The sequence below is a fragment of the Megascapheus bottae genome, chromosome 12 (genome assembly GCF_031878675.1).
Source record: "Megascapheus bottae isolate mThoBot1 chromosome 12, mThoBot2.hap1, whole genome shotgun sequence".
NCBI lineage: Eukaryota > Metazoa > Chordata > Mammalia > Rodentia > Geomyidae > Megascapheus > Megascapheus bottae.
In genome coordinates, this window is record NC_143520.1 from 21,147,341 (window position 1) to 21,169,016 (window position 21,676).

Consider the following 21,676-nt stretch of genomic DNA (forward strand, 5'->3'; position numbering starts at 1 on the left):
AAAGGGAGGAGAGAGATAATGAGATGGACCGCTTACAGCCTCCCCCAGTGTGGGATTTACTGGACCTGTCAGGATCCCAGTATTAGGAATGCAGAATTAGGAAGACATCCTCTAGGGGGAATAAGATTTAATTTGAAGATAGGTTGTACAGTAGCTTGAAATTATAACTTGAAAACTAGAGAACAGTGAAAGTGACTCTTGTTGAAGGTGAGGACTCAAATTCTGAAGTCATAGAAAATGAGATTGGACAGATGGCTGTATTATTAAGAACTTCAGTGAGATAAATTTCTACTATATACATGATTTGAATAGTTTGCAAACATTTTTTTTTTTTTTTGCCAGTCCTAGGCTTGAGCTCAGGGCTTGAGCACTGTCCTTGTACTTTCTCAAGGCTAGAGCTCTACCACTTGAGCCTCAGCACCACTGCTGGCTTTTTTTTTTTTTTTTTATGTATGTGGTACTGAGGAATCGAACCTGGGTCTTCATGCATGCTAGGCAAGCACTTTTACCACTAGGCCAAACTCCTGGCCCCACATTTTTTTTTTCAAAAAGCAATAGGACTCTTTCTTCCAACAAAATCTAACATGGAATTTTAACAGAAAAATATATTAAAGGAATCAGGTACAAGTGGCTTACAACTGGAATCTTAGCTATTCAGAAGGCTAAGGTCTGGGGATTGTGGTTCAAAACTAGCCCAGTTAAAAAAGTCTGTGACACTCTTCCTCTCCAACTAATTACATTACTCCCCATCCCCCTGCCCCCTGCCAAGTAAAAAAGTTGGAAATAGAGCTGTGGCTTAACTGAAGTTCAGGGACCACGCTTAGGCCCTAAGCTTCAGGATGGCACTTACTCTCTCTCTCTCTCTCTCTCTCTCTCTCTCTCTCTCTCTCTCTCTCTCTATATATATATATATATATATATATATATATATATAATGCTATAAAATAATAGCATATCTGTCTACTAGTTTATTAGTGCTTAAATTCTAGGCTTCTGAGTATAGGCATGTAATTTACATATAGTAGCTTGGTTTTTATTTAATACTCTTCTTTATTTGTTCAGTCTGTTATACACCCTTTGTTTTCCAGAGCTATCTTAAATAATACAGTTAAATTTATATTTGTTTTTTTAGGAAAGGGAAGGGGGAAAACAAGATGATTGGAAGGGGGAGGGAAATGGGGACAAAAGCATGAGAAGGGGCATCAGTGTGTGAGAAGTAATTCAACCTACTATCTGGTGAATGTAACTGTAACCCTTCTATACATTACCCCAACAATAAAAAAATTTACATTTGTGGGGCTGGGAGTTTAACCTAGTCGTAGAATGCTTTCCTAGCATGCACGAATGCTTTCCTAGCATGCACGAAATCCCAAGTTTGATTCCTCAGTACCACATATATAGAAAAATCCAGAAGTGATGCTGTGGCTCAAGTGACAAAGCACTAGTCTTAGGAAAGCCCAAAGATAGTGCTAAAGCCCTGAGTTCAAGCCCCAGGACTGGCCAAAAAAAATTACAATTTTTTTTGCTGTAATTACTATTTTATTTTCCTACATTTGTTTTTTTAACTAAACAGAGCTCTACATCATTAGCTTATTCTTTAGAGCCCTGTGCAGTTTTCAGTGAAAGGAACAGCTAACTATATATCACCTCTCTTATATTTCTGACCTTTATATCCTTGTCAGAAATTTCGTCAATAATAAAATTTGTAGACTATAGAAGTGGCTTATGACATATGTCTGTTAAATCTTGCCCAAATCTTTCCTTAATATTCTATATATCTATTTCCCATTTCGAATGAAAACTTAATCCTTTGGATAGAAAAAGATTATTTACTGAGCAATATGAAAACCAGTGCTTTACTCTTGGATTATTTTTAAATCACTAGATTTCTGGAAATCTCAAGAGTCAATTTTTTAAAGCTTTACCAGAAGTCTATAGTTTAGAAGGGTATACATTGAAACAGAATAAAGATAAATAGAAAAAAAGAGACAAATCCAAGGTAATATAGAACAAAAAAGATGACATTGTTAAGTGTTTCAGTCAATGTGAATTTCATGTGTGATTCCCTTGTTTGTTTGTTTGGTTGTTTTGTTTTTTAAACTACCAAGTTTGTAGTACTCAGATTAGAATTTGAAAGCTACTTTAATTCAATTCTATCATTTCTTATGTAAGGAAACTACTATTAAGGGGCAATCGAGACTTACTCTTTTTTTCTTTGAAGGGCAACAATTTTATTTGAAGAACTTCTTACTGCATATTTTCCTTTTTTCATATATTTTTTATTGTAATTAATAGAAGGGTTACATTATGTTCACCAGATAGAAGGTGCATTAATTCACATACATTGGTACCCTTTCTCATGTCTCGGCCCCCATTTCCCACCCCCCGCCCCCACCCCTCATCTTGTTTTTCCCCCTTCCCTATCCAATTTCAAATAACCAAATACATATATATACAATATATCAGATAACAGGGTGAAATACTGTAACAATATGAGATAACAAAGGGACAGCAAAAGAGATGAAAGATAACATAGTACATTAAGGACAACAATCACTCATTATATGGCTTTTGTTTCTATATCTTGGAGGTCCTTTCATTTAGTGTCATACTATATGGCCTTATGTATCTAGGTTTTGTTCTATTGTAAATCTCTGCTAGGAGAGCCCATAGCTAGCAAATTACTGCACATTTTCAAAGAAAGTCATGTAAGAAATCAAAACTTGTGATCATCCCCTCATTCTAGAAATAAATAAGGACATAAAATTTCTTTTTTAAATCATGATACTTGGAAGTTTAGCACCAGCATCCAAAATGAACAAAAAAGAGGAAAAAAAGCATTTACTATATATTTCAGATTTCTTTTGTTAGGGTTCTTACCATATGGTATTAATATTTCTTCTTGTGATTGAGACTCACTCTGAAATGAGTTTTAGGCCCCAGGCCCATACTCTTGGGCTTCCAAATGTCAGGTTTGCTGGCTTACCCCTATTTGCCAAATAAAGAGATGCTAATAGTAAAGAGCAGAGAAAGGATATTTACTGCTAGGTATGGGCATGCCATGGGAAGACAGCATACCACATAGTCGGCCATCTTTGTATACAGACAGACATGAGTTGTAAGTTTAAATATATAAAGAACTGGGAGCAGTGGGAGAGAGGTGTGCATACTTATTAAACAGTCCTGGTTGCTGTGTGGCCTAGTGCTCATCTCAGTTCTTGTTTGAGGCAGGTTCTGGAGACATTGTTATTGTTGTCCTGAGGAGGCTTACGTGTTCTCATTGGTGCAGTGTCCTCAGTCCCTTCTTCTATACATGATGTTGGTTAAGTCCTGTCTGGCACAGATCCCTAGGCAATTGATTGCCAAATGAGCAGTGAGACTAGAGCAAAGAAAGACATTTACACAATGGAGCAGGGATAACAAACTTTTCTCCTGCTTTTAGTTAGTTTGTGGGCCTGACTAAAGAGTTAGTGCTTTTCAACAAAATCAGTTTAAGTACTTGACAGCTCCAGATGGCAGTGCACACAGATCTTGATGATTGCCAGTAGCTTGTGTTTGAAAATGTAATTGAATGCTTTCAGTCTTTATAATGTGTCCAGTGAAAAGGGAAATCAAGTCTTTTTATGTATTCATATTTTAAACTGCAATATACGTAATTTCCTGAAATAATATATGAAATTGTGGGTAAGTACTTGTAAAATGTTTTAAATAGATTAATTTATCTATAAACATATTCAGGGGATAATTTTATCTGCTGTCAAATAGATGAGTCTGTCTCATCTTTTATTTTCCAGAGTCCCTTAACCGTTAAGAAACATTTTAGTTGTTACTTGGTTATTGTATTTGTTTTGCTAGTTGTTTTGTTTTTCTGCTTAATAACTTGAAGTATTTTGGTCCATGTATTTGGTTGCTAGAAAGTTACCTAAAGAAATAGCTGTATATATATAGTTAGTTAGTTAGTTATTGTTATTGTTATTGTTATTGCCAGACCTGGGGCTTGAACTCAAGACCTGAGCATTGTCCCTGGGCTTTCTCAAGCTTAGATCTCTACCACTTCCGTTTTTTTTCTATATATGTGTTACCAAGGAATCAAACACCAGTCTTCGTACATGCTAGGCAAGCACTGTAGCATTAGGCCAAACTCCTGACCCCAGATATACTTTTAAATGTTAATGCAGCTGAAGCACAAGGAGCTAATCATGTTTATATTTCTTTCCCAACCTATTTTATCCTTCCTTGTTTGCACCTATTCAAATCTATACCTACCAGCTGTCAGAATTCATAAACTCTATGATTATACAAAAAGAAATATTTGGTATACAGCACTGATGTTTGAACAGTGTTATCTGTAACAATTGTTCAGTGAAATTTTATGCAGCATGTAAAATCATCATGCAGGGAAAAAATTGTGGCCTGCCATTTCATCATTCTATGGGAGGGCAGTATTTTGTGCACTGTAAGGTATTTAATAGCATTCTTATTCTCTAATTTCTCAGTGTTTTCAGTACATATCACAGGTCTGAAAATTAAAAACATCTCCAAAATGCTCCTTACTGGAAGACATATATATATATATGTATATGATTATTTTTGTTTTAGAAACGCTGGTTTCAATCATGGAAAACATCTATAATCAATTTATTTACAGTCCCTGATCTTCAGCACATTTTCTCTCATTGGTCATAACAAAAATGCTTTTTCACACTTGTATGTTAACTTTCAGTTGTATTCGTTTGCTCACACTGCTTTCCTTCCCTTCCCCTGCCCCTCTGTACTTCCATTGGTCTCTTCCATCCCTTTCCTTCTCTTCTTCATCCTTCTTTCCTTCTTTTCCTCTCTCTCTTCCTTCCTCACTTATTTCCTTTTTTAAGTGGGTTCACATATATTGTCCAGCCTAGCTATGAGCCTCTGGGCTCTAAGTATTTACCTATCTCATTCTCCTAAGAAGCTGGGAATGTAGACATATACCATTTCCCCTGAGTTAGCCAATTAACTGAGTGAATTCTTAAATTTACTTTGGAAATGATAATTCATGAATAGCTTTAAATAGAAGTATCTATACATCTTTTCTATTTTGTAGGAGTTTATGTTGTGAATGGGGACATCATGTTATAGTCTATTATTCATTTTTTTTTTTTTTTGTGGTTCATGAGGCTTGAACTCAGCCTGGGCACTGTCCCTGAGCTCTTCAGCTTAAGGTTACTGTCCTACCTACCTTTGAGTCAAGCCCCATTTCCCGTTTTCTAGAGGTTAATTGGAGATAAGAGTCTCTAGTCCTTATTGAAGTTTCTACTAGCCAGTCCTTTTGTAAAATTTGTCATCATAAATCAGGATATCATACTGGAGATCTGATCATGCTTCTTTACAATTTGTGATGAATTCAACATAAACCTACCCACTGTGCCTGTATACTAAGCACTTCAACTGTTAGTCTCTTGAACTCTTGTTCTATGTCATGGTCTTCATGTATTAAAGTATAGTCTAGAAAGTTAAAAAAAAAATAAAGAGTCTCTAGTCCCTTTGTGTCCAGGCTGCCTTGGAACCTAGATCCTCAGATCTCAGCCTCCTGAGTAGCTAGGATTACAGGTGTGAGCCACCGTGCCCGGCTTTAGTCTATTCATTTTGATCAGTGTGATATCTCAGTTTTAGACACAGATTTTCTGATAATAATTTGGAACCCTAGGTCAATTAATACTTTTTGTCTTAGAGTATATGAAAAAAATAATTTACTCACAGTTATGTACTGTATTTGAAGAGTGAATGATAACTCATTTGAGAATCCCTTTTCAACAAAAGTGATTTTGTTTGTTTGTTGGTTTTTGGTTTTTTTTGCTTGTCCTGGGGCTTGAACTCATCATCTGGCACTGTCCTTTTTGTTCAAGACTAGCATTCTGCCATTTCCATTTGAGCCACAGCACCACTTCTGGCTTTTTCTGAGTATCTGTTACCTAGGAATCAAACCCAGGGACTAATGCATGCTAAGGGAGCACACTACTGCTAGGCTATGCTCTCAGCCCCAACTAAAGTATTTTTATTTGGAAATTTTAACATTACCTTAACATTGGTAATTGCACAGTTATCAGTTATTTATTTTAACTTTTTTCTTTAAAATGAAGGAAAGGTGAGTTTCTTGCAGAAAAGAAACTGTTGTAGGCCACTCCATAGGTAAAACAGCCATGAAAAGAAAGACAGCTAGCTATCCTATTGAGAAAGTGCAGAGTAGCCATTGAGTCTTTCCTGATTAATTGGAGTAAAGAGGCTCACAGACTTTCCTGCCTGACTGGCTTCCACTGTGATCCTCAAATTCCAGCCTCCTGAGTAGCTAGGCATGAGCACTAGGCTGAAAGCTACAGGGTTTTTTGTTGTTGTTGTTGTTGTTGTTTTTGTGTGTGTGTTGGTTTTGTTTTTTATTGTTGGAGTAATGTATAGAGAGGTTACAGTTACATTCACAAGAGCTCCAGTTTTTATGCCTACATAACCACTACTATCAAGTGTGTTACTGACAAAAGTAGTCTGTGTCTGCATTCCTTCAAGGTTGAATTTTATATTCTCTACCCCCAATGCAGTTATAGATTGATCAATCAATAGATAAAGAGATCTGGATCTATATAGATATTTGTTTTGCTATTGTTCTATAAATCTATATTCATTTTAATTCATGTTTAATTCACCATATAGTAATAATGGCAAATATCTATATTATGTAAGGAGATTAGGTACTATACAATAATTATATACATATACATATATATTATATATTTTTTTGTCAGTTGTGGGGCTTGAACTCAGGACCTGGGTGCTGTCTCTGAGCTCTCTACCACTTTCAGTCACAGCTGCACTTGAGTGGTTAATTGGAGATAAAGAGTGTCACGGGGACTTTTTTGCCTGGGCAGATGTTGAACCATGATTCTCTGATCTCAACCTCCTGAGTAGCTAGGATTACAGATATGAGTCACCGGTACCTGGCTTCAAAAATTATCTTATTTTTACCTAGTTTTCCCTAACTTTGATAATGTATTTGGGTACAGTACAATGATCAGAATTACTGATATCAAGAAATTAGTGTGAGAATAATGGTATCAACTAAACTGTAGACCATAAATGAACTTTACTGTTCAGCCTCTATTATCTTTGTTCTGTTCTATAGTCCAACTTAATATTCTCTGCTATATTTTTATGGTATTTATTTAGTTTCCTTCTTTTGGTTTTCAGTCCTTCCTGTTCTTCATAAGCATCATACTGTTCGTGAATACTAGTCAGTTACTTAGTAAAAAGTCTTCCAATTTATGTTTATCATAGTCCAACTGAGGTTATGTGTATTGCAAAGAATACCACAGAAAAGTCATCCTCTTTGTGAGATATCGGAAATACTTGATGTTGTTAAATTTACTTATAAATGATGCAGTTTGTACTCTGTAATGGTACTCTTTCCCCTTTTGTATTTAATGAACATTCTGAGGGAGAAACTAGATTGTGCAATAATCTTGTTTTTTCTAAATTTGTTACCTACTACTTTCTTTATCCCTTTGGTAACTAAGTGCTTAAAAAAAAGCCTGTTCTTTGGCTATGGATTATGCAAACTTACAAATCATTGCCTTAAATTTCAGGTGGATCACTATTTCCATCTTTTACCAGAGAATGGTAGTAAACAAAATGTAAAAGCAATGTTTGACTTAAAAAGAAAAACTGAAAAGTTAAGATTTCCTTCAGTGTAGAGTAGCAAAAGATACAGTGGATTGTGAAATTATTTCCTTACTTACTACCCTTCCTCTCTTTCTTCTTCCCTTTCCTTCTTTTCATTTTTCCTTCTTTTACTCCCCTTCCTTTCTGTCCTTTCTCCTCCACCCAGGTTTCCTTCCCTCCCCTTGTTTTCTTTCTCCTCCTTTCCTAATTCTGTTCTTTTTGGACAGAGTCACATGAGTTTAACACATGAGTTTTCTGTTTCAGCCTCCCTGGTATCAAGGGTTATAGGTGTGTGCTACTTACTACGCTTGGCTAATGAAGTGTTCTTGATTCTTTAAGATACTATGAGAATCATGGACAGAAAAAGTGGTTTCTGCCTATAATTTCAGCTTTGTGGTAGAAGGTATGGGTATATGGTGTGAGACAGACCCTGGGCAAAAACATCACTACCCTATTTAAAGATAATCAAAGAAGAAAGAGCTCACATTATAGAGCTACTGGCCTAGCTCTTAAGTTAAAGTATCGGTGTCACAAAATCATCATCATCATCATCATCATCATCATCATCATCATCATCATCATCCTTTGGGAATTTAAAGATGATAAGAGGCCGGGAGTGTGGCTTAGTGGTAGAGTACTTGCCTGACATGCACAAAGTCCTGGATTCGATTCCTCGGTAACATACACAGAAAAAACCAGAAGTGATGCTGTGGCTCAAATAGTAGCGTACTAGCCTTGAGAAAGCTCAAGGACAATGCCCAGGCCCTCAGTTCAAGCCCCAGGACTTAAAACATGATGATGAAGTACTTTAGGAAGAATATCAACAAGACAGTTTTTCTAAGTTTGCAACATTATTTATTGTGTAAAATTAAAATTAAATTTTTATATCCAAAATTAAAATCTTGGATATAAAAAATTTGAAGTCTGTTAAAAGAAAGCCTGAAGTTTGGCCTGGTGGTAGAGTGCTGGCCTAGCACGCACAAAGCCCTGGGTTCAATTACTTGGAACCATATACACAGAAAAGCCGGAATTGGTGCTGTGGCCTTAAGTGGTAGAGTGCTAGCCTTGAGAAAGCTCAAGGACAGTGCCCTGGCCCCAAGTTTAAGGCCCTTGACTGGCAAAACAAAAGTATCTAGAATACTTAAGTTTAATTCAGACTGAGTGTGGAGACATATGTTCACTGTCCTACTTGTGGAAGTGAGGTGGGGAGATGATGTGAGCTCAGCTCGGATGAGACTGTCTCAGAAACAAAATCAAATGTGTTTCATTAATTGATAGCTAGTGTAGCCCATTGCTTGTTATTCTGAAAGAATTCCTAAGACTGAATGACTAAGAAAATGTTTATTTAGCTTACAGTTCTAAAGTTTAAGATGAGATGAGCTGACCACGTTTGGTGTCCTCCCTTTATCTACCTTCTCTTTTCTGAAGAAGGAATTCTTTTCTAAATATGTCAGATCTCACTCATTCCAGCTCTGTCTCTGAAGAAAGGCATCACAGTCCCTCTTAAGGACTTACTTACTATCTAATATAGGAATTTAGCTTCAAGATGGCTTTGAGCAGGAGCATACAATTTTCAAGCCATAGATGTAATTTTTGTCCATGTTATTCTTCTAAAAGATGTATATTTCTAATATATGTGTATATATATGCAGATACATACATATGTATATATAAATTTTTAAAGTAAGCAAGACATTTAGATATGTCTAATTTTTTTAGTAGTTTTGTTTCATTCTGATCATTGTCATTTTTTCCTCAGATATGGAGTCTGGAGAACGGTTGCCATCCTCAACAGCCTCCTCTACGACACCAACTTCCTCTACCACCCCTTCTGTGGCTTCAGCAATTTCTAAGGGTGGGCTTTCCACTGGAGCTGCTTCACTTAGCTCTACAATCAACCCATGTGGTGAGTTCTTTTCATTCATTATCAGTAGTTTTCACTCATTGTTAAGCTTGGAATGAAATTCGCTTGTGACTTCCATTGGTCCTTTAAAAATTTACTGTGTTGCCAGGCACCAGAGGCTTATGCCTGTAATGATAGCTACTCAAGTTCAAAGCCCACTACAGGCAAGAAATGATCTCCAATTAACTACCAAAAAAACAGAAGAGAAGCTGTATATAAAGTGATAGAGCACTAGCTTTGAGCATAAAAACTCAGAGATAGCGCCCAGGCAATGAGTTCAAGCCCCAGTACTGGCACATGCACACACACACACACACACGCACAGTATTTAATTTCTAGCCTTTATTTTACATTGAGGTTACATCATTACTCTGGAAACATGATTATTTGAAATTATGTTTCATTTAACTTGTTTTTACATTTAGTTGATGAATTGGTAAGTGTACAGTCTTTTAAAATCACAGGCAGTGAGAGGGTAGGGTAAGAGTAGAGCTCAGTCCTATGGATCCTTTGCCCCAAACTAGCTTCCACTATTTGAAATGGCCTTCACATGTTACACTCCCCTGCTTTTTTTTCACAGATATATAGTTAGACAGATTATTATTATTATTATTATTACTATTATTATTGTGGTACTGGATTTTGAAACTTAAGCCTGACATTTCCTTGACTGACATTCTACCACTTCTGCCACAGCTCCAGTCCAGCATTTGCTGATTAATTGAAAATAGATTTCACTGACTTTTCTGCCTAGGCTGACTTTGAACCTTGATCCTTTAAGTCTCAGCTTGTTGAGTGACTAGGATTACCAGTTTGAGCCACCAGTGCTTGACCAAAAAAACATTTTTTTTTTGTTAAACTTGATTAACTCATTGATTTAATGTAGAACACATGTTATCCTTAAATCCCTTTTTATTATAGGGAAATTTCATATTTATAGACAGTAGAACTATTAAATTTATTTTTGGCAGTTAAATTTGTATTTTTGCATGAATGACGTAAGTGAGGAGTATTTGCTTACAGAATACTCTAGCATATTGTGATATATATAAATTATTTATTTTGTTTTTCTAATCAGTACAGTAACATAAAGGCTGTTATTATATTATCATAGGATAGTTTCTCAAATATTCTTAGTGATTATAAAATTATATATAATAGATAGATAGGTAGATAGATGGAATTGGAGGAGCAGAACTCAGGGCCTTATGCACATGCTTGAGCCACACCTGTAACACTTTGGGGCACTGGTTATTTTTGAGATAAGTTTTTGATTCCTGCCCACTCATATACTTACACTAAGATTCACTCTGTTTTAAGTTTCCTATTGTAGCTGGGATGACAGGGTACGCACCACCCCTAGATTTCTCCACGGAGATGGAGATCTCTGTCCAGGTGGGCCTGGAACCACAATCCTCTTGATCTCAGTCTCCCGTGAAGCTAGGATGACAGGCAGATAACATGGCATCCAACTGATTTGAGGGATCTCATGAACTTTTTTGCCCAGACTGGCCTTGAAATAAGATAATCTTATTCTCAGCCACCTCAAGTAGCTAGGGGTTACAGACATGAGCCACCCAGGCCCTGGCTATATTACACATTTTAAAATGACCCTTCTTTTCCTTTATCCTGTTAGACTCTTATTAACTAATCTACAAATTTGTCTACTAACTCTGTATGCATAAAATGATGGCTGGATTCTAAAGTCAATTGTCAATACCTTGTGCTAAAAAATGTTGATGTTGGGAGGACTGAGGATGTGGCTCAAGTAGAAGAACACTTGCCTGACAAAGATAATGCCTTGAGTTCAAACCTCAGTACCACTCATGGGGAGTGGAGAACAGTAGCACTGTGCTTGGTTTCCTACCCTTCTGGGGAAATCTAATCAGTTCCTCACCTGCATACATTTAGCTCCAGGAACACGGAGGAGGCAGGTCATGTGTTAAGCAGTTCAGGTAGAGCATATGTTTCCACAGCTCTGAGTCTTGAGTGACCGAGTGGTCACAAGAAGGGCAGGACACTTGCTCTCGCTCCCAATTGTGCAGGCCTTAGTTCCAGCAGCCTTGTTCTGTCCCTCTTACCTGGCCCAGGCAGCTAGCTCTCATGAAATAAAGTAATCACTTAAAACCACTTACAGATTCATCGTAGATCCCTTTATTTAAAAACAATTTGAGCTCTCCTTTTCTTTTTTACATATGTAGATAAGAAAGCAAAATTTTCACCCTCAAAATGCCAAAATTTAATGGTTCTTTCATAGATTCTTTGAGGTCATTCTGTTGTTTTAAATACTTTATTTCAGCAAGGCAGTTTTTCTTTCATCTTCATAATGTCTATATAAATTCCTCTGAATTATAGAGGATGTAATTTGAGCTTTATTTTCAGACTTTTAATAGTTAGCTATATTTTGTTGGATCAGAGATTTTGTTCCTTATAGGACAGCAAACAAAACAAAGATCATGTTAGCATTATTTCCCTATGTCTGCATTCCGTGTGGGGAGTGTGTGTCCTTCGGTGTGGTGGGGTTGTGTATAGATAAGGAACACTGTGCCCAAGGAAACTGCCTTGTTGTAAATGAAAGCACGCCCACTTCTTACATGGAGAAATTTGTTACCTCATCATTTAAGTGTGTTAATTCAAAGTATAATCCTGAAAAGTAACCCAGGCAAGGAAGAAGCAGAGCCTTAACTTTTTGGAATATCCAGCAGTAATATAGGACACTTGAAGTCCCTTAGAAGATTGCCTCTCACAACACATCATTAGCTTGCATTAGCTTACATTAACAAAACAAAGAAAAATCTTCAGTACAAATCAATTAACAGTTATGTGCTATTGATCTTATTAGAAAAATAATTTTTCTTTAAGGAATAATTTACTCTGATGGCTCATGCCTGTAATCCTAGCTACTCAGAAAGCTGAGGTCTGAGGGTTCCAATTCAAAGCCAGCCTGGGAAGGAAAGTCTGTGAGATTCTTATCTTCAGTTAATCACCAGAATACCAGAAAGAGCTGTGGCTCAAAGTGGTAGCATGCTAGCCTTGAGCACAAAAGCTCAAGGACAGTGCTCAGTCCATTGAGTTCAAGCCCCATGAATGACCAGAAGGGAAAAAAAAAGATTTTAAGAAAGCTTCCTAACTTTAAAATTATAAGTAAAATTGGACCAGCTTTCAGTATCAAAAGATAGACATCAAGATATAAAAAGATATTAACTGAAGAAGAGCTGTAAATGTCCTTTTTGTTTTGAGATGATATCCTACTGTATAAGTAGGCTGGTCTGGATCTCACAGTCCTCCTGCTCAGCTTCTTTAGGCTGGGATGTCAGGCATCTGCCACCATCGCTGGCAAACCACAGACAGGAGCTAACAACTTCACTAGAGAGCTGTTAAGAATAAAAAGGATCAAAGGATTACATGACTCATTATCTGGGTTCCAGCCATATTAGTTTCCCAGTGAAGATATTTTTGGGCCCTGAGTGATGTGGGGACTATGCCACTGGAACCTTTGTGTAAAAAGCCAAATGATGCCTATTGTTCTGTATATCAGGTTCACAAATATTCAATTGCTTTTTCCATATTGGTTTTGGCCAAAGGCTAAGTAAAAGAAATTTAAGCATAATTTTATGAATACACTTTACAGAGTAAATCTGTTTGAAATGATTAGTCTTACAGAATGAATCTATTTGAGATTGTTATTATTTGATATAATACAAAAATAGAGATTTGCAAACTTTAAATGATTGTCTGTACTACAGACTAGAGGTTTTCTATCCATTTATAAGTAGATCATTCTAAACAAAAAAAAGTATGGGGAAATATAGAATATGTAAAACTGGTAAACAGTTGAAAAATTTTCTAATTAAAACTACCTTAGGAATACTTGTTGTTCTTGTTTGTTGGTCATGAGGCTTGAACTCAGAGTGAGGGCTCTGTCCTGAGCTCTTTCGTTAAAGACTGACATTCTACCCCTTTGAGCCACAGAGCCACTTCTAGTTCTGTGATGGTTAATTTAAGAGTCTCAGACTTTCCTGCCTGGGTTGACTTTGAACCTAGATCCTCAGATCTCTGCCTCTTGAGTAGCTAGGATTATAGGTGTGAACCACCTGTACCTGGCAGGAATACTTTTCATTTAAAAATTAATGGAAGCTGGGTGCGGTGGCTCACACCTATAATCCTAGCTACTCAGGAGGCTGAGATCTGAGGATCAAGGTTCAAAGCCAGCTCGCGCACTGAAGACTTTGAGACTCTTATCTCCAATTAACCACCTAAAAATGGGAAGCGGGGCTGAGGTTCAGGGGTATGGCAGTAGCCTTGAGCTGAAGAGCTCAGGGACAGTGCCCAGGCCCAAAATTCAAACTCCATGACCCACAAAAAATTTAATGGAAGTGATGTATATATGTATCTTAATGGTAGATCTTTACATATGTATGCCAATTCACTGTTAGTTGAGGAAAGTGCAATTTAATACCTCAGGTCTTAGTGTAGGGTAGATGTTATTTGTAATGTTTAGTTATGAATAGGAAACTGTGGCAAATAATCATACCATCCCACAGATAAGCAATTCTAAGATGGATCATCACGGACTGATTTTATATTTTATATTCAAGAGGGATTTTCATGCTTATATGTAAGATCATGTCAAAGCACTCTTTTCCAGGACAGCTGGGGTAATAAGTAGGCTAAAGTTGTATGCCAGCTCAGTTTAACTCCTTTTAAGGAGCTTTTCCTAGAAGCTATACCCATAGATTTCCACTTATATTTCTTTCTTCAGAACTGTGTGAATGGTAACCTCAGCTTTAAAGACTAAGAAGGATAGTTTTTAACTGAGCTTATTACTATTCCAAATAAAATAGTGGTTCTGTTAGTAAGAGCAAAGGAACAAGAAAGAAGGGCAAACTGAGGAGTAGGCCAAGATTACATAATTTAGAACTAAGTATGGCACTGGGAATTTATGAAGAATACTATTAAGAACAAGAACTTTGTAGTCAAAAGGCCCAGAATTTGAATTTTGGTTTGTCCTTTCTTTAGCTATGTGAATATGGGTAAGTTACCCTTTTCTCATTTATAATGTAGTGTAACAGTTCATCCTTTGTGATATTATGAGGGTAAATGAGATAGTCTGACACAGGTGCCCAGTAAATTGTATTCATTGTGTCCATACATTCACCAAAAAGGATAATTTTCTGTGGTAGCATTGCTTTCTCAATGACTTTTATAGCAGCCTGTGCAGCATCAGTATACAATGAAGTGAGGAAGGCTTTTATATTTATACTAAAATATCCAGATTAAGTATTTATATCTGTGCATAGGAGAAAATTAGGACCTAAATTCAGGACTACTGGAGAGTGAATAAAAAAGGTTCCAGAGACACGTGGAGAGTAGCTTCTTTTTTTAAAACATTTTTATTGTAATTAATAGAAGGATTACATTATATTCACCAGATAGAAGGTACATTCCTTAACCATCATTGCGAGAGGGTAGCTTCTTAAGGGACACAGGAAGTGAATTTGGACTGGGAAGTGTTTCAAGAGAGCACACATGACATGACTTCATTATCTAACCAAAGATGTGACATAATGTGAAATGTGGAGGAGGAATACATTTTAAAAGATAAAAGACCTAAGCTGCCTTGTTGAATGTTATATATAAGTAGAATACACATAGTTGTATAACCAGACTACTGTTGGTTGATGTTGTGAATTATTTCCAGCTTCTGCCAAGTGCAAAAAAGTGTTATTTTATGATTATTATACCTGGATATTGATATGTACATGGATATTGATATGTTTAAGTGTACATTTCAGAAGGTATTTTCTTCTTTATCAGTACTACTGCTTTTTTTAAACCAAGCTTATACTAAAAATGCTGATTCTTCTTTACACCATGTGTTAGACTTCCTGGTTTTTTTTTCAGTGATAAATATGAAGTGTTTTTGAAATTCCTTTTAAATTTCTATTAAAAATTTGCCTTTTGGATTTTTCCTTTTTAAAAGTACCTGTTCAGGGTTCAGTGAATATTCTAATAGATTATTTTTTTCTTAAAGATGTATGACCTTTTGGATACTGGCGGCTGCTTCTTTTTTTTTTTGGTCAGTTATGTATGGGAAATATCTTTATCCTATATTGTCTTTTGATGAACAGTACTACTTTTTCTTTTCTTATGCTAGTACTGACACTTGAACTCTGGGCTTGTGCACTATTTCTGATCTTTTTTGCTGAAGGCTCTACCACTTGATTCTACTGGATTCACTTGCAGTATTTTGTTGGTTAATTAGATAAGAGTCTCACAAACTTACCTGCCAGGCCTGGCACCTGGCTTCAAACCACAATCCTCGCATCTCATCTTCCTAAGTAGGTAAGATTATAGGTGCATGCTTCCAGCACTCAGCTCTGAACTTCTTTAATGTCTAATTTATCAATATTTTATTTATGTTTGCCTTTTGTTTCATATGAAATCTTCTTTTACCTTGAAGATTATAATTTGTGTGTGTGTGTGTGTAATTTTAAGAGTTTACTTATCTCTTGTCCATTATGCTGTTTTAACAAAATAAGATGGATAATTTAGAAATAATTTAAGTTTTGACACACTTCTGGAAGTTGAAAAGTCTAAGATCAAGGCACTGCCTAGATTCAGTGTCTACTTAGTGTGTTTACTTTGTGTACTTTTCACAACATACCTCACTAGATACTTTTATACGGAAAGATCTCTGGTAGCTGGTTAATCAAGACACAGTGGCACTGTGTCTGATGAAGTCTGTGGCAGGGAAATAGAAAAGCATGTTATTGCCTGCAGAAGAGGCCAAGCACATAGACTGACATGACTTTATCATAGCCTGCTATCCAGACAACTGACCTACTTCTGCAAGTACTGCATTAATCTCTTCTGAAAGTGGCCCCTGGTGACCTATTCACCTTCTACTAGGTTAAAGGATTATCTTAAAGACCATTTCTTTCAGCACTACCACATTGGAGTACAAGCTTTCAACACATGAAACCTCATGGAACAAATCATGTCCAAACTATGCATTGAGGAATTTTCCCAGTATGGCATCTTCTTTCTGAGTTCTCATGTGTCAGGGTCCTCATCCCATCCACAAGGACAGAGTTGTCATATCCTAAAAATTTTCTAAGGCTCCTCAGTTAATACTATTACATTGCAGATTGGATTCTAACACAAGACTTGGGTGCTGTCATTGAGCATTTCTGCTCAAGGTTAGTGCCCTGCCACTTGAGCCACAGCTCTACTTCTCACTCTTTTGGTGGCTAACTGGAAATCAGAGTCTCATGGGTTTCCCTGCCCAGGCTATCTTTACACCACAATTCTCATATCTCAGGCATGAGACATGGGCACCCAGTTAACATAAGAATTTTGAGGAACGCTGATAGTTAACACCAAAGCATCTCTCATTTAGTGTTACTTTAAAAGGTACATATACTAGATATTAGACCAATGTGATAGACTTTTTTTTTTTTTTTGCCAGTCCTGGGCTTGAGCTCAGGGCCTGCGCACTGTCCTTGGACTTTCTCAAGGCTAGAGCTCTACCACTTGAGCCTCAGCACCACTTCCAGCTTTTTTTCTATGTATATGGTACCGAGGAATCGAACCCGGGTTTTCGTGCATGCTAGGCAAGCACTCTACCACTAGGCCAAACTTCCAGCCCTAATGTGATAGACTTTTGGTTTTGGAATTATCTCCAGCTTGGGCTGTTGATTTGTATATGCGTCAAGTCAACTAGAAGTAACAAATTGCTAAAGGCATTTTAATCAGGAAAAGATTTAATGAAAGGAATTTGGTACTTACAAAATTATTGAAGAGCAGCCTGCTGATCTCCATGAATAATTTCAGAGTGCTATTGCTTAACTGACCTGTTAAGGAAATTATCTCTGGTTCCGTTAAGACACTACTTTTTCTTTTCTTTTCTTTTCTTGTTTTCCTTTTTTTTTTTTTTTTTTTTTTTTTTTTGCCAGTCCTGAGCTTTTACTCAGGGCCTGAGCACTGTCTTCTGGCTTTCTCAAGGCTAGAGCTCTACCATTTGGGCCATATAGCACCAATTCCAGCTTTATTCTATGTACCAAAAAATCAAACCCGGGTCTTTGTGCTTGGTAAGCAAGCACTCTACCACTAGGCCAAACTCCAGGCCCACTGTTCCAACTTCATGACTGTACCATCTATGTGCAACTCTGTGATCCTAGTACTATACAAGAAAAAAAGAGGTGAGAGGTAACCAAAGTCAGAATTAGCTCTAGAGCTTTTCTATATAGCCTTTTAGATCTGAATCACGAGCTAGCTTTCCTTTATTTATTTATTTTTTTAATGATTTTGTTAGTTGCTTTTGGCCCTAATAGTGGAACTTCCACTCAGCCTGGGTGTTAATGCCTTAGCTTTCTCAGACAAAGCTGGTGCTCTACTATTTGGGCTTTTGGGTGGCTAGTTGATAATAGGAGTCTCATGGACTGTTTGGGAGAATCTTAACTTTCCAACTCTGAATGTAAGAGAAACTGGCAAATGAGGAAGGCGCAGTAAATTATAGTTGAAGCAAACATTGAATTAACCAATTGTCAACCCTTTTCGGCTCACTTGGCTAATGTCCACTGCAGCCATATCTCCCCTCTCTGATGGTGTATTTTTTTTCAAAATCATATGTATGATAGTTATTTTCAATCTATCAGTTCTTTTACTTAAAAAGGATATTTCAGTAGTATATCTAATATACTTTGGTACACAATTCTGTTTATAATATAAATTAAATATATAAATTCTTGACTCAACTCTCATAGATAATAAGAAATATCTTTCTTCTTGAAAGATTATAGATATTTTCAAGAACTTCATTCCTTTTATATAGTATCACTAATTCTTCTGGATCATATTTATCATATAAAAAACTCTTACAACATCTATCTTTAAAAGACAGTACATAGACTCTTCTTTTATTCCTCATAATCTTCTGATCATTGTCCTATTTTGCTAAACTTTTCACAGCCCAACTTGAGTAAAAAGATAAACACAAAGCTTTTCTTCCCTTTGTCTTCATGTGTCTCTCAGCGTTACCATCAGTTCTGGGCTTTTATTCCCTGCATCTGTCTCTCATCAGAAATTGACATAATTGAATGGTCTTTGAAAATCTTCCCTCTTGGTTTCCATACCCCTACTCTTAGATTTTCTCTTGTCTCCTTAGCTCCTGCTTCTCCTTATTGGAGGCTGGATGTGTGTGGGTGGGGAGGGGGAGAGAGGAACATTGCTGTTTTGTTTCATTTGTTTGCTTTATTTCTTTGTGAATTTGTTTATAAATGTGTTTCTCAGGTCTTAGAACCAAGGTATCTTACCACTGTTCTTTGTTTAAGCACTTTTGTATGAAGATTGTGAAAACTTAACAAATTTAGTATGTCCAAAATCAAAGATTGGTTTTCCCCCTAAATCTGTTTCTCTATCATTCTTACTCAATCAATTAACTACTGCCAGTGTCCACCCAGTAATTTCAGTCATAAATATTGTAATTCTCATTCACACTCACATCCAAATCCTGTCTGGTCTATGCACCTGTTTCTGTCTTTATCATCACTGCCCTAGATCATATCTCTGCCAGCATCTGCTATTCTTGGTTTGTTTTTTTTTTTTCATAAAGGTCGTTCTAACTGGAGTGAGGTAAATTCTCAGTATTGTTTTGATTTGCATTTCTTTTAGGGACAGAGATGTTGCACGTTTCTTCGTGTGTTTATTGGCCAGTCTTCCTCTAAGAAGTCTCTAAGCCTCTGCATATTTATTAATTAGGTTGCTGGGTTTTTTTGAGGGTTTATTTGGGGGAGTTAATTTTTTGAGCTCTAAATATAGTTTAGAGATGTGAGGCTCTTGTCTGATGTGTAGCAAGTAAAGATCTTCTATATCTGTTTATCTTAACTAGCTATGTCATTTGCTGTGCAGAAAGTTTTCAGTTCGATACAGTCCCATTTGTCCAGTCTTTCTTTGGTTTGATTCTGAATGTTTGCTTAAGAAGATTCCACCTGTGCGTAGGAGCCATAGTGTTTTCCCTACCCCTTCTTGTAATTTTTTGTGATGTCTGGCTTCACACTGAAGTCTTTGATTCATTGACTTTGGTGTACAGTGATATATAAGGTCGTAGCTCCTATTTTCTGCATGTGTATTATTCGGTTCTACCAGCAGCATTTGCTGAAGAGAATGTCATTCTTCCATCTTCTGTTTTGACTCCCTTATCAAGTATTAAATGCTTATAGAGCTGTGGGTTTATTTTGGGTCTTCTATTCTGTTCCATTGCTCCTCAGGAACATTCCTGTGCCAAGACCAAGCTGTTCTCATTATTATGGCTTTGTAATAGAATTTGAAGTTTGCTATTGATAATTCTCCAAACTTCTTCCTGCTAAGGATTGTTTTTGCTTTTAGGGGAGTTCTGTTATTCCATATGAATTTTTGGATTGTTTTCTCTGTGTTATTGAAGAATATTTTTGGAATTTTGATAGTTACTACATTAAGTTTGTAAATTGCTTTGGGCACTATTGGCATTTCCATGATAATAATCCTTCCAATCCAGGAGCATGGGAGGTTTCTCAATTTCCTTAAATCTGCTTCAATTTTTTTTACAGATTTTTGAAATTTTCATAATAGTCTTTCACATTTTTGTTTAATTTGTAGGTATTTTACCTTTCTTTTTTTTCCTTTGAGACTATTACAAATGGAGTTGCTTTCCTGATATCAGTCTTTCTTTTCTCCTTGTTGTTATGGGAAAAAGCTCCTGGAATTTATGGGCTAATTTTATATCCTGCTACTTTGCTGTGGTCTCAGATCAGCTCAAGTAACTTGGGGGAGGAATAAGTAGGGTTCTTTAAAAAGGATCATGTCACCTCCAAAGAGGATTGATTTATTTTTTTTCTTTCACTATCTGAACTCCTTTGTGTTTTTTTCCTGCCTTATTGCTCTTGCTAGGAATTCTGGTACTATATTGAAGAGGAATGGAGAGCATGGACATTTTTGCCTCATTCATGATTTTAGAGGAAATGGTTTTAACTTTTCACCATTAAGTATAATGCTAGCTATAGATTTGTCATATACAGCCTTTATTATATTAAGGAAAGTTCCATGAATTCGTAAGTTTTCCAGAGCTTTTATCATAAAGGGTTGTTGAATTTTTATCAAATTTTATTGCATCTATTGAGATGATAATGTATTTCTTAGCCTTGTTGATATGCTGAGTTATATTAGTTGACTAGTGTGTATTGAACCAGTTTTGCATCCCTGGAATGAATTCCATTTGATCATAGTGTATGATTTTTTGTTTTTAGTTAAATGTTCAGCTGGCCAGAATTTTACTGAGATATTTTGCATCAGTGTTCATCAAAAAGAGGGATCTAAAGTTCTTTTTAATTGATGGGTTTCTATTTGGCTTTGGGATGAATGTTATGTGGGTACCATAGTGATCTTTCCCCTTCATTTTCATTGAAGAGTTTGAGGAATATTGGAGTAAAGTGCTTCTTTGAAGGCCTTAGTGTATTCAGCCTAGGTTTTTCTTGAATGAGAGGTCTTTTATTGCCATTTCAGTCTCATTACTTACTGTGAGTCTATTTAGTTCATTTAAATCTTATTGGTTTAGTTATTTTAGTATTGTCTAGGGATTCTTCCATTTCTTCCAGATTCTCAAATTTGTTGGTATAAAGGTTTGCAAAGTATTTTCTTACAATTTTCTGTATCATGCTTGCTTGTTTCTGTCATTATATTCCTTTTGTCTGATTTTATTTATTTGGGTGTGTTCTTTTCTTTTCTTGGTTGGATTTGTTAAGGGTCTGTCTGTTTGGTTAACTTTTTCAGAGAACCAATTCCTTGTTTTGTTGACTCTGTTATTTCTCTAATTGATTTCTAATTGATTCTCTAATTGATTTATTTCTGATTTAATTTTTATTTGTTTCAATCTCCTGGTTTGGGATTTGGCTTGTTCCTGCTTTTTAAGGTGCTTGAAGTTCATCAGTAAAGTATTGGCTTGAGATTTCTCCAATTTGTTAATGTAGGCACTCAGAGCTTTAAATTTTCCTCTGAATAATGCCTTTGCTGTGTCCCAGAGGAGCTGGTATTTTGTATGTTCATTTTTGTTGA

At 36.3% G+C, this 21,676-nt stretch overlaps 1 protein-coding gene across 5 annotated transcripts in view; it reads left to right on the forward strand.

The window, feature by feature from the left end:
- The first annotated feature begins 9,442 nt into the window (after positions 1–9,442).
- Baz2b (bromodomain adjacent to zinc finger domain 2B) overlaps positions 9,443–21,676 on the forward strand; it is a 123,782-nt gene continuing 111,548 nt past the window's right edge. For all 5 annotated transcript variants that reach the window (XM_090342773.1, XM_090342775.1, XM_090342777.1 and 2 more), the window contains exon 1: positions 9,443–9,589. In XM_090342773.1, the coding sequence (XP_090198899.1) occupies positions 9,445–9,589 (145 nt within the window). In that variant the 5' untranslated portion in view covers positions 9,443–9,444. The remainder of the gene's footprint in view (positions 9,590–21,676) is intronic.